The sequence below is a fragment of the Hoplias malabaricus genome, chromosome 12 (genome assembly GCF_029633855.1).
Source record: "Hoplias malabaricus isolate fHopMal1 chromosome 12, fHopMal1.hap1, whole genome shotgun sequence".
Lineage (NCBI taxonomy): Eukaryota > Metazoa > Chordata > Actinopteri > Characiformes > Erythrinidae > Hoplias > Hoplias malabaricus.
Genome location: NC_089811.1, coordinates 8,618,377 through 8,630,532, shown reverse-complemented (window position 1 = coordinate 8,630,532; position 12,156 = coordinate 8,618,377). Strand labels below are relative to the sequence as shown.

Sequence of the window (12,156 nt, the reverse complement as noted above, 5' to 3'; positions counted from 1 at the left end):
AACGATTAGAAGCTGTTACTGCAATAAAAGAGGAACATGGTCCATGATTCTTTGTTTGGACAAAGAACCTGTTTGACAACGACAGTATGTTTTTACAGTACAGTAATTGTGAGTGTGTGTGTGTTTGTGATACAGGAAAAGGGAAGAATTCCTTTGGCTTAACTCCAAACAATACAAACTAATTACAACACACAGATCCTTTTACATTCGTATATCCAGGAGGAAGCCTCCCCTCTCTCTCTCTCTCTCTCTCTCTCTCTCTCTCTCTCTCTCTCTCTCTCTCTCTCTCTCAAGCCTTAAACCCTGATAATGTACCTTACCAATGGTAACTGTAGTGTGGCTCAATCTCTCTCTTTTTTTCTCACAAACTGTGTGTGTGCTGTTTATCAGGGAAAGTGAGATTGGATCTTTTCTGGTACCCACGGATGTGTTTTAGTGAAGAGTGTAAACAGACACACTCAGGATGTGACACGTGTTCATGTGCAGTGGAAATAGGCTCCTGGTGTTTTTGATAATGAGAAGGATGAATAAATGAATGGAGGATGAAGGGACTGAGAAAGAGATGAAGAGGGAGATTGGTAGCATCTCTGATCTGCAGGTGTGTGTGTGTATATATGTATGAGTGTTTGGTTGGTTCTGTGGTTACACATAACAGATGCCAAAACTATATGACCTGAAATTCTAAATTCTAAAGTCTAAATATTCAGATAACATATTTTGCTTGTATTTGTGTTTGTATATAATGTGGTGCATGATGCATCTGCAGCTGATATACCATCTGCTGATGTGTGGATTTGAACATTTTTGTTATCCGTCTGATATTGGAATTTTAGCCGATATTACACCAATAACTTGGTGCCTTTTTGGTGCTCTTTGCTTGTGCACTGATGCCTGTAAATACACAGATATATCTGCCATGTGAACATTTTTCACAGTTTATGAGAGAACAGGAATACACCCTGGAGGTGGCGCCTGTCCTTCACAGGGCAACACAGACACACATTCACACCTAGGGACACTTTTGAGTCGCCAATCCACCTACCAACGTGTGTTTTTGGACTCTGGGAGGAAACTGGAGCATCCGGAGGAAACCCACGCGGACACAGGGAGAACACACCACACTCCTCACAGACAGTCACCCGGAGCGGGACTCGAACCCACAACCTCCAGGCCCCTGGAGCTGTGTGACTGCAACACTACCTGCTGCGCCACCGTGCCGCCCATACAGCTGAACATTTCCGAATATTGTTTTTGCATCGATCCCTGAATTCATAACTCATGTGTGCAGACAGGTTTGTGGACTACTGCGCCTTCCGCGTCCTGAAATTAAGTGCATTATTCAGCAATATGTTCCTCTTCAGTGCAGTAACAGATTCTGCTCCCCTGGGAAGACTTTACTCTAGATGTCGGAACACCTCTGTGAAGATTTGATGGCATTAAGTATTCTGAATTCAGGTTCTGATATTTGTTGTTTAGTCCTGGCTCTCCATCTAATTCGAAAGACGGTGGACAGAGCTCATTCTTTCAAGAGAACATCGTTCCTCTGTTTCACTTCTCAATACTGGGGGCTTTATACCCCTCTGTCCCACACTTGAATTGAGAAGGGATAAGCGGTCAAGGGCAGCTGCACCAGAGACTCTCACATCATTTCAGGTTTTGGCTTTCTGTAGAGATTATGTAAGTTGTGTGTGTGTACAAATTAATGTCTGGGTCATACACACACACACACAAACCTTGACCCCTGTCACTTTAGCTCCACCCCTCAGAGCAATTTAAAGTAGATAACGCCTTTACCATTTCCTATTTCCGAGCTTTGCCTTGAAAGATTTGAAAGCCTTGAGTGATTTGAGAAGACCTTTACATGCGTGTGTGTGTGTGTGTTCTGTAGGAAATGGCTGTTTCTGCTGCAATGTAACACAATGAAGCTGGGAGGAGACATCCTGCTTCTGTCTCGCTGACTGAGCTGCTCTTAGTGTGTGTGTGTGTGTGTCCATTATGTTTACACACTGAGACTCTGGCCAATTTCAAACAGACCTTAGACACATGGGATGATTTGTCCTGATTGTTTTATTCATATGCTGCTGTAGTTTGCATATTGACAGGTTTGTTTTATTTGACTGGGCTGGGGGGAGGACACCAATGTCTCAAAAGACTGGCAAAAGTGGAAGGAAATAGTTTGAACACCACCGCTGCTCTGACGTGAGAACATTAAGATGATGTGTTTAATGTTTCATCTACTAAACAATGAACGTAAAATATATGACGACCACTTAGAAATCCTTCTGTTCCCATCATGTCTTGACCCCAATGGTCCACTAATGGCACATTTCCATTGCATCGTACCTATGTGACTGGGATTGGCTCTAAACTTTTTCTCTGGTAGCTTTACACTAACACAGCTGCCCCTGAAATGAGTCCAATGTCGTCTCAAAACCCTGTCTCTAATGTGCACAGGGGGCTTTGGAAACTACAACAATGGCGGTGGTAATGTTAAGCGTTGTTTACTCATCGTGTATTGGCATGTTCTTGTTGTTGTTGTTGTTGTTGTTGTTTGAGACTGAATACAGCTCTGTCATTAGTTCATACAAATCAGTAAAGTTTGTTCCATGCTGCAATGTTCAGCTCTCGCTGGATTCTTTCACCGGCCACAGCGTCATTTTACGAGCTATCGTTGTGTGTTGGATAAAAGCAAATGTTATCTCTGCTGTAGCTGGAGATTTTACAGAGAATTGGTGCTGGTCGTCTGCGTTGCGTGGCGTAGAGTGATGACTCTCTCTGGACAATCAGCGCTCTGCAAGGTTTACATACAGTACTGTTCTGAACTGCAAGGATGTATCTCGTTCTCCATCTCCAATGTGCAGCAGCTTGTTTATCGTGATCTCTTATTTTCAGCACGGGTCTGGATGGCAGCAGAGGCTTCTATAAACATGGCGTTTTCTGTCTTGTACCTCCACCTTATTTATTTTTTTTTTTTTTAGATGAGAATATTTTCAAGCCACACTCCAGACACACTTGTACATGTATTATGCTTCCAAACTTCACAGGGTCTATTATGAATATTTTAATTCATACATAAATATAACTACTTACTGAAGAAAACAAAGTGATAAATCATCTTTAGAGTGGATTTTTATGAATGTTATGCATTTTGTACCTCATATTTTTGCTTTGCTGCCCCACAACAGGGAGTATTTCCTTAAAATTAAGATAAAATAATAATAATAATAATAAAACCCCACAGTTTTCGCCTCAGTTCTTCAAGCAGTAATCCACTCGCAATATGGGTCAGCACATCACATCATCGCCCCCCCCCCCTTCTCCCTTGTCATCTGTCTTCTTTTCTCTTACTCTCTCTCATTTGTCTTTCTCTAGTTCCCTCCTCCTTTCTGTCTCCATGCTTTCATTTTCTTTCTCTCATCTGCCGTGTGTCTCGCTCTCATTTTCTCTTTCTCTACCTCTCATTCTCTTTCTGTCTCCTCGTTCTCATCTTCTCTTTCTCTTTCTAGCACTCTCATTCTAACTCTGTGTCTCTCTCTTATTTTATCTCTCTCTCTCCCTCTCTCTCTCTGTGCCAGTGTACACATGGTATTAAGATGGTAAAGCTGATGTAGATTATTGGATTGATGCCTTACAAAAGCACATACGCAATACTACAGATATAAACCTCAGGAGCAGCTGTACATGAGCTTGAGATCACCTATGACAAGTGTGGAGCAGTGGAACTGTGATGGTGCTTAATTCAGTTCCTGGTATGGTGTGTGCGATCTAAAACTAATCCACCACAATCTGTACCAGACCTTATGTGGCTGAATGCCATCAGATCCTCACAGCAATGTTCCAACATCCAGTGTAAATCCTTCCCGAAGAGGAGAGTGTGCTGAGCTAAATGTCAGACAACTAAAAATAAGAGCGTGGTTTATAGGGAAATGAGTATTCTCTGTGGTAATGTTGGACACACACACCCACACGAACACACGCTGGTATGAAGTAGCTAATTATGTCCAGTTTTTGTAGACAACTATTAAAGTGAGTGAATTCAATGACTGTAAGGTAATGATTTTTTCCACCCATCGTGGAAGGATAGGAATGCTCTGGAGCAGCAGCACATGAGTTTAACCTCACCATGCTCAATGCTAGTTGTCTGCCAGAAGGGTATTAACCCCCAGCATTAGGCTATATTAGAGCTATATCTAGTGCCTTTGGAAGGAATCTGAGTGGAGTTTGTGATCCAGAACTGATCATGTTTATGGCTGAAGGCCATTAAATTTTCACAAAAATGTTCTGCCATCTAGTGTTAAGCCTTACAAGAAGATTCACTGTTCTTCTCTGTATTTCTTTCTCCATCTTCCCTTTATACTTGCAAACTGCTGCCTTTTGCTGTGAATGTTTGAAGTGGGATGGACGGCACACACACACAAACACACACACACACACTGTGATTATGGTGTTTTTGGGCGTTTTCCTCGTCCTGTGGTTGAGGGATACAGCTGCACTGCAGACTGGGACATCATCCTTTCTGTGTGTGTGTGTGTGTGTGTGTGTGTGTGTGCGCGCAGACCCCCAGCATTCCCACTTCATTTCCTTATGATCAGACCAACAGAAACAGGCAAAAATAATTTTAAAAAGACTTTAATTAAGGCTTAATTAAAATTTAAGATGTTTTTTCTTCTCCTTTAAATCAACGTTGTTGGAGATTGTTTTGATGGAGGTTTTGTTTTTACAGTGACATTTGTGCTGAGGTTAGAGTTGTGGGTAAAGTGCTGACATAAGCCTTAAGCCAGTAATACAAGAGGATATGGAAATAACTCACAGAGAAAGGAATGTATTCGTATGTGTGAGAAAGAAAGAAAGGCTTTGCATTTTCACAAACCACGTTTCCTTTTATAACCACCACAAATAATTTATTTGAATCTTTTGTTGTGTGTGGACATCCTGTATGTTGATGCGTGTGTGTGTGTGTGTGAGAGAGAGAGAGAGAGAGAGATTCACACACTCCTCCACAGGAATGACTTAGGGTCCCACAGGAATTTTAAAAGACCTGATTTCTGAGCTCCATCCATCTCTCTCACACACGCAGCCCCCACCCCACACACACACACCCACCACCAATTGGTTATGAACAAGTGATCATGATGAAGACAGAATGTTGTTTATAGTTGTGTCTGTGTTTAAAGATAACAGCTGGTTGACCAGTAATTCTTTATTTTGGCTGAAAACGAATGACTGAATCAAAATGTGGATTTGATTTCACAGCTTGTGATGAAAGGAAACAGGTAATCAGTGTAACATGGTTTAAAAAAATCTCGCTCACACCAAGACACAGCTACTGTCTATGTTTATTAAATTTGACAGGCAGATTAACACCCTACATCACCATCCCATTACTGCGGCTGCATTGTGACTGTTGTCATGGTGACTGATACTAGTTGTCATGGTAATGTCTACACTACACTACTCAGTATCTTACCCTGACTTCACTGTCATGGTGTCATGGTAAGTAGACTCTTGATGCTGGTTGTTAGGGTGACTGATGCTTATAGTCATGGTAACGTCTATACTAAACAGCTCACTTACATTGTGCTCATTGTCACGGAAACTAGTAGTTGTCATAGTGATGCTTGCTGTCATGGGAACATCTACACTAATTATCTCTTACTGCACTCGTGATGCTCATTGCCGTGGTAATGTGTATATTGTGAATCTCACTGTTACTGGGTTCAAATGGTACTCATTGTTATGGTAACTGGATGCATTTGATGCTGGTTTTCATGGTGATTAGATGTTTGTTGTCATACACTAAGTGGTGCTCTATGCATGTGCATAGTTTTGGATTAGATCGGACAGTTCTGGAGATGAATACAGACATGTCGTGTTATCTCTCAGCTGTGGCTAAGCTAACCCGTGTGAATGAGGCAATTATTGGCCTGAAGTTTGTTTGTGTGTGTACGTGTGTGTCTTGTGCTTCTTGACACAGTTAGTGGTCTAAAGCAGAGTCTATTTATACATTAACCACAGCATCCACTGCCTGAGGTCCTGTGTATGTGTGTGTGTTTGTGTGCTAACTCTTCTGTCTTTTTTCATTAACACTGGATAAAGCCATGTTTCCAGATGTGAGCATTTGTTTTTGCACAGCAGTGTTTTCCTTACGGCAGCATAAACAAGGGGAACCATTTTTCTCACTGCATTAGAGCTAATGTGTTATTGTCTGGATTTTAATGTCCAGTTATTTACTGTGGCGATAAGGCTTGGGGTAATTTAGTACAAACAGAGAATATAAAAACAGTGACATTGAGCATGCATTGTGTTGGTGAATTACAGTCTTTTCAGTGCATTTACATAGAAATCTCTTACACTGCCTTTGTTGCGTCTGTCATTGTGGCATTATCCTCCAGCAGACGGTTTACTTTAGCGTTCTTCTCAAATGAAAGGCAATAATCAGGAGTTTCTCCCACTTTTGCTGCAGTAAAAGCTTCTGCTCTTCTACGAACAGTAGTAAAACATTGCTGTAAGTATTTGATGTCATTGGACGATTAATTCTGTATCACTAAATCCCTTCAGCCTGTCCCAAAGTAATAGTAGAGCATCATCGCTGAAGAATAAAGAATCCCAGCGCTCCACAGCTACGGGCTAAGTGGTTTACACTTCTCTTGCGAACACTTGGCATTGAGCACAGAGACTTTAGGCTCATGCAGCTGCTCCAGTGTCTCTTAAAAGATTTCATGCTTATCTTGTAATTATTATCTTATATCTATGCTAAATTTACCAAAGTGGTGTCCACACATTTTTGGGAGTATAGTGTGTACACATACAAATACACACCTGTGTCACTGGTCATCACGGTGATGACGTCATCCCCAGGCATGCACAGTAGTACTAGCCGTACTTTTACATTTCCATTTATAGCTCTGAGAGCTTATGAATCACTGTGCGTGTGTGTTGCCCTTCCTTTTCCTTGTTATAATGATGTAATTCAGTCTCTACTCAGAATGAAAACGGCAGCAGATTTACAGTAAATTGTAGAAGAACAATACAACCTGCTGTGTGTGTGTGTGTGTGTGTGTGTGTGTGTGTGTGTGTGTACCCTCACGTGTACATGTACCCGGAATATATCACATTGTGGGGACTTATCCTTGTGGAAGTAAGTGTGTGTGTGAGAGAATGAGAGAGAGAATGAAAATGTTTATGCAGGTGAAGAATGGAACTCCAAGGCTAACAGTACTTCCTGAGGACAGACACACACACACACACACACACACACTCACACACACACGCTGTTATTCTGTGCAGTTGTGTGTGTGTGCCTCCTTCTGGTTGTTAGTGGATGTGCAGTTAAATGTAAAGTTAAATATCAAAACTTTTCATAACTTATATAAGGGAGTGCTTAGAGACTCTTAATTTGTCTGAAATCACACTTTATAACTTTAAACAGTTATATGCTGGGAATTGTAGGATGTGTGTAGCATGTGAGATATATATTTTATAAAATCATCAGTTTGTAAGTTATTGTTATAAATTATATAATCTCTCTCTTTCTATCTCTCTTTCCCTAGACCTGTCAAAGAACCGTCTGACGGATGTTCCTCTTGAAGTAGTTCATTTAGTTTCATTGGAAACCCTGAACCTTTATCACAACTGTATCAGGAGCATCCCGGACAGCATCATCAGCCTCCAGTCTCTCACATCACTCAACATCAGGTACATACACACACACACACACACACCCACACACACACACACATGCAGTTATGAGGTCAGGTGCTGATGTTGAAGGATTCATTCTGGATCACAAAAACAGTTCCAACTTATTTCAAAAGTACTGGATGGAGTTCCATCTCTCCAGAGAACACAGAGCCTTGGGCTCATGTGCAGCTGCTTCCATCAAACAGGCTTAATGATGGGTTAAAGTTTGTGATTCGCAACCACAAAGGCAGTTCCTCATCAGGAGTACATCACACACACCCACATACACTCACCCACACACACACACACTCACAACGTGCAGCCGGTGTTACATAACCCACAGTAACACTAACACACACACACACACACACACATTATAATGGTGGTATTACATAATCTCTGAGAGAGACCCACACACTGCAGCCATTAAACACCTCCAGATTTACTATCACTCTGCTTTTATTCTCTCTCTCTTCTTTCTTTCCTTAAAACACACTTTATTTCATTCCTTTTCTTGCAGTCTCTGCTCTTCTCTGCCTCCCTCATTACTTTCTGGACCATGATAAAAGGTGAAATGGAGACTAAGACAGAAAGTGAAAGTGAGGGAGACATGGAGAGAAATGAGAGAAGGCTCTCAGCTGTTTAACGCTGAATTAAATGACACTCTGCGGACTAAACTGGAATTTTATAAACACTCAAATTTCCATCAGTGTCTATCATCACTGCCATAACAGAGAAATGCTCCCATCCGTCTGCCTAACGTCCACTCGTTTATTTTTAGAATGTTCTCTCTATTCAGAACTAGAGCCAGTTTCTTACAGTTATTTATAAAGCAACAGAAAGAAAAAAGGAGAGATGCGACATAAACCCCACTGGAGAAATTCAGGAAGGAGGAGAGCTTTTCCAGGACAGATGGGAAGAATTTTAGGTGTTAATAGAGAGAGAGGGGCGGCACGATGGCGCAGCAGGTTAGTGTCGCAGTCACACAGCTCCAGGGGCCTGGAGGTTGCGGGTTCGATTCCTGCTCTGGGTGACTGTCTGTGAGGAGTGTGGTGTGTTCTCCTTGTGTTCGCGTGGGTTTCCTCCGGGTGCTCCGGTTTCCTCCCACAGTCCAAAAACAAACATTGGTAGGTGGATTGGCGACTCAAAAGTGTCCTTAGGTGTGAGTGAATGTGTGTGTGTGTGTGAGCGTCTGTGTTGCCCTGTGAAGGACTGGCGCCCCCTCCAGGGTGTATTCCCGCCTTGCACAATGATTCCAGGTAGGCTCTGGACCCACCGTGACCCTGAACTGGATAAGCGGTTACAGATAATGAATGAATGAATAGAGAGAGAGAGAGATGGAATACATCTTTCATAAATACAGTCATTTAAAACCTGATTATTTTATTAAATATTTATGATATGGAAATTTAAATCAAAATAATTGTTTAAGAGAATGTACAATATACCTGCTATTTTATTTAAGTCTTTGCATATAAAACTATATCTACATTAATTTGTTTAGAATCCAACAAACAAAAAATATTGTACATCATTTCTAGGGTGATACAGGACATGGAGCACACAGAGAGCTCTGATTTATTTCACTCTGCACAATGTGAACATACATGAGCTGGGACTATCAGCAGTTACACCAGAAGAGAGAGAGAACTCAGCAGTCCGAGAGTCCAAGAGAGTGCAGTTAGTCTCTGGATGGTTTGGATGAGTTGAATCTGTAATAAAAGTGTGTAAAAGTCTTCTGGGATTTATTTAGACTCATTCAGAGGTCTGGTATTTAAATGGGCACATCATTTTCACATTATTTTAACATTGTTTTGGTGTTCCAGTCGAAACCAATTGTGTGTGCTTCCGGCGAGTGTGTGTGGTCTTCCACTGAGAGTCCTCAATGCCAGCAACAACAAACTCAACTCTCTCCCCGAGAGCATCGGGCAGATCAGCAGCCTCATGGAGCTGGTACGGACCAGTGTTTGTTTCTGTTTTTGGGCATTGATTTGCATATCATTATTGTTAGGAGCAAAACCATGTGTCTCAAAAAAAGTAACTACAACACAAGGGGGAAATAACGTTCCTCAGTTTCAGTGGAAGTTAATGCCACAAGTTATTTTTATTTGTTTGGTTTAGATGCAAGATTTTTACAGAGATACTTATGTAAAGCAGCATATGTAAAGAATTAGGACCTGAACCTGGGCGGGTGAAATGTAGAGGGAAAATAGACTCCTGTACTCACTGATATATTTGAATAGATGTATTTAAAAAGTAGACAGACCACCCACCACTTATTTGACTGTGTGTGTGTGTGTGTGTGTGTGTGTGTGTGTATGTGTTAGGATGTGAGCTGTAATGAGATCACAGCGCTCCCTCGCTCCATTGGACGACTCAAATCTCTGAGAGAACTCAACGTCAGACGGAATCTGATCTGTGTCCTTCCTGAAGGTACAAAACACACTTATTAACACAGTATCTCACACACATTCTCTCTCTCACACACATCAGAATGCAAGCAAATGTTTTCACAATGAGCTGTGGAGCAGCGGGACTGAGTTCTGTGGGTAAGGCAGAGCTCAGTCCAGTACCTCTGGAATGAGTTCAGAGTGCCAGATGTAGTCCTCCAACATCCGCACCCGACTTCACTGTTGTTCTCATGTACTGAACACCATCACATCCTCACAGCAATGTTTCAGCATGTAGTCTATACCCTTCTCAGAAGAGTGGAGAATATCCAGTAGATCTGATCTGTGTTTAAATCTGTGGAGGAATGTGAGGGAAACACCAGCAAGGTGTTGAAGAGCTCTGTCTGTGAGGTCTGGACAAAGCCATTCGGACGGTAGTTGACCTTGGAAAAGGAAAGGCCACTTCGGCTGAATGCTTGTGGTTCTTCTAATCATGAAAAGTGTGCTGACGGGATAAAAATAGGATCTGGAGTTTTCCCATTTGCTCAGAGCACAAGATTAATAGCCTTTAGTGATAGCTTTTAATTAGCACAGGCTGTCTGAGACCTGCAGCGCATCACTTCCTGTCTGGTGCGCTGTTATATTTATTTAATTAATTTTGGTAATTTAATTTTAATTTTAATTTTTCTTTCTCACACTATCTTTCTGAATATTTGTAAATTGTTGACAAATACTTCAGTAAGCAGTCTGTGTGTGTGTGTGTGTGTGTGTGTGTGTGTGCGCACATTTCAGACTTAGCTGATCTACCTCTGGTTAAATTTGATTTTTCCTGCAACAAAGTCTCCACTATTCCTGTCTGTTATCGAAAAATGGCTCAACTACAGTCACTACAGCTCGAAAACAACCCACTACAGAGTCCCCCAGCACAGGTAATACATGCAAACACACACACACACACGCATGCACACTTGTAATGACACTGGACTTTTATTCTGTAATTTCACTGTGGGTCCTCTCTCAGATCTGTTTAAAGGGCAAAGTGCACATATTTAAGTATCTGATGCTGGAGGCGTGTCGAGGGGAGGGGAAGATGCCAGACGCTCTGTTTCTGCCTGTGATGGACCGCCTCAGTCTGTCCAGACCCTCAGCGGGCAGGTGAGTGAGTTTATTAACCTCCTTTATTGAATCAGTTCTACAGGAGGAGGTGGCTAATGGAATAATCGTCTAGATTGTCATTTTCACAGAAAGAGACAGGAAGGATTCCAGAAAACTGTTATATTTAATGTAGAATAACCCCAGGTTATATTAACCCTGAACTGTAGAATAACCCCACGTTGTATTAACCCTGAACTGTAGAATAACCTCAGGTTATATTAACCCTGTGTTGTACAGGATATTTTAATCTCATGCCGTAAAACGAGCTGTATAAATAAACTCAGATTTTATTAATTTCTTGCTTTTAAACAGGATTAATACAACTTAGGCTTTGTTTCATGTAAAGTTTAATTGAGACACACATTAACAATGTGGGTTAAGTACAGAAATTCAGGACGTGTGTGTGTGTCTGTGTGCATGCGCCAGCATCTCTGGAGAATCGTGTTAATTGGGGGGTTGGGGGGGGGGCTAGAGAGAGAGAGAGAAAATGACAAGCTGCTTCTCTCTCCTGCCTTCCCTCCCCCCGCACACACTTTCTCTACCTCTCTCTCTCTCTTTTTCTTGCTCACAACCCTTCTCTCTCACTCTCAGTACGGAGGATATTGATCAGAATAAGAAACAGGACAGTGACTCTGGAGTGGGCAGCGACAATGGAGACAAACGCCTTTCTGCTACAGAGGTCAGTTTGTGTGTGTGTGTGGGGGGGTGGGGGTTTATTAAAAAATTATGACTTTCAATACGATATCTGTCTAAATATCTCCATACCGATACTGAAACGATCCCATCGCAAAAACCTAAAACATCAGGAAAGTAATGTACTTTGTCTACAAGCTGAGGGTGGTCGGCAAAATCGGTGGTAGCTGCTTGTTAAGTGTGATGCCACACGTGACGTTTGCCCATTTCTGGGTCCAATCGCGCCTTCGGTCCCGTA

The 12,156-nt window shown here is 41.9% G+C and overlaps 1 protein-coding gene across 3 annotated transcripts in view; it reads left to right on the top strand.

Annotated features, from left to right (window-relative positions):
* Positions 1 to 12,156, top strand: part of lrch1 (leucine-rich repeats and calponin homology (CH) domain containing 1) — a 41,429-nt gene that overhangs the window by 5,760 nt on the left and 23,513 nt on the right. For all 3 annotated transcript variants that reach the window (XM_066685957.1, XM_066685956.1, XM_066685955.1), the window contains exons 2-7: positions 7,551 to 7,695; positions 9,507 to 9,633; positions 10,008 to 10,113; positions 10,863 to 10,999; positions 11,092 to 11,225; positions 11,817 to 11,904. In XM_066685957.1, coding sequence (XP_066542054.1) covers positions 7,551 to 7,695; positions 9,507 to 9,633; positions 10,008 to 10,113; positions 10,863 to 10,999; positions 11,092 to 11,225; positions 11,817 to 11,904 — 737 coding nt within the window. The remainder of the gene's footprint in view (positions 1 to 7,550; positions 7,696 to 9,506; positions 9,634 to 10,007; positions 10,114 to 10,862; positions 11,000 to 11,091; positions 11,226 to 11,816; positions 11,905 to 12,156) is intronic.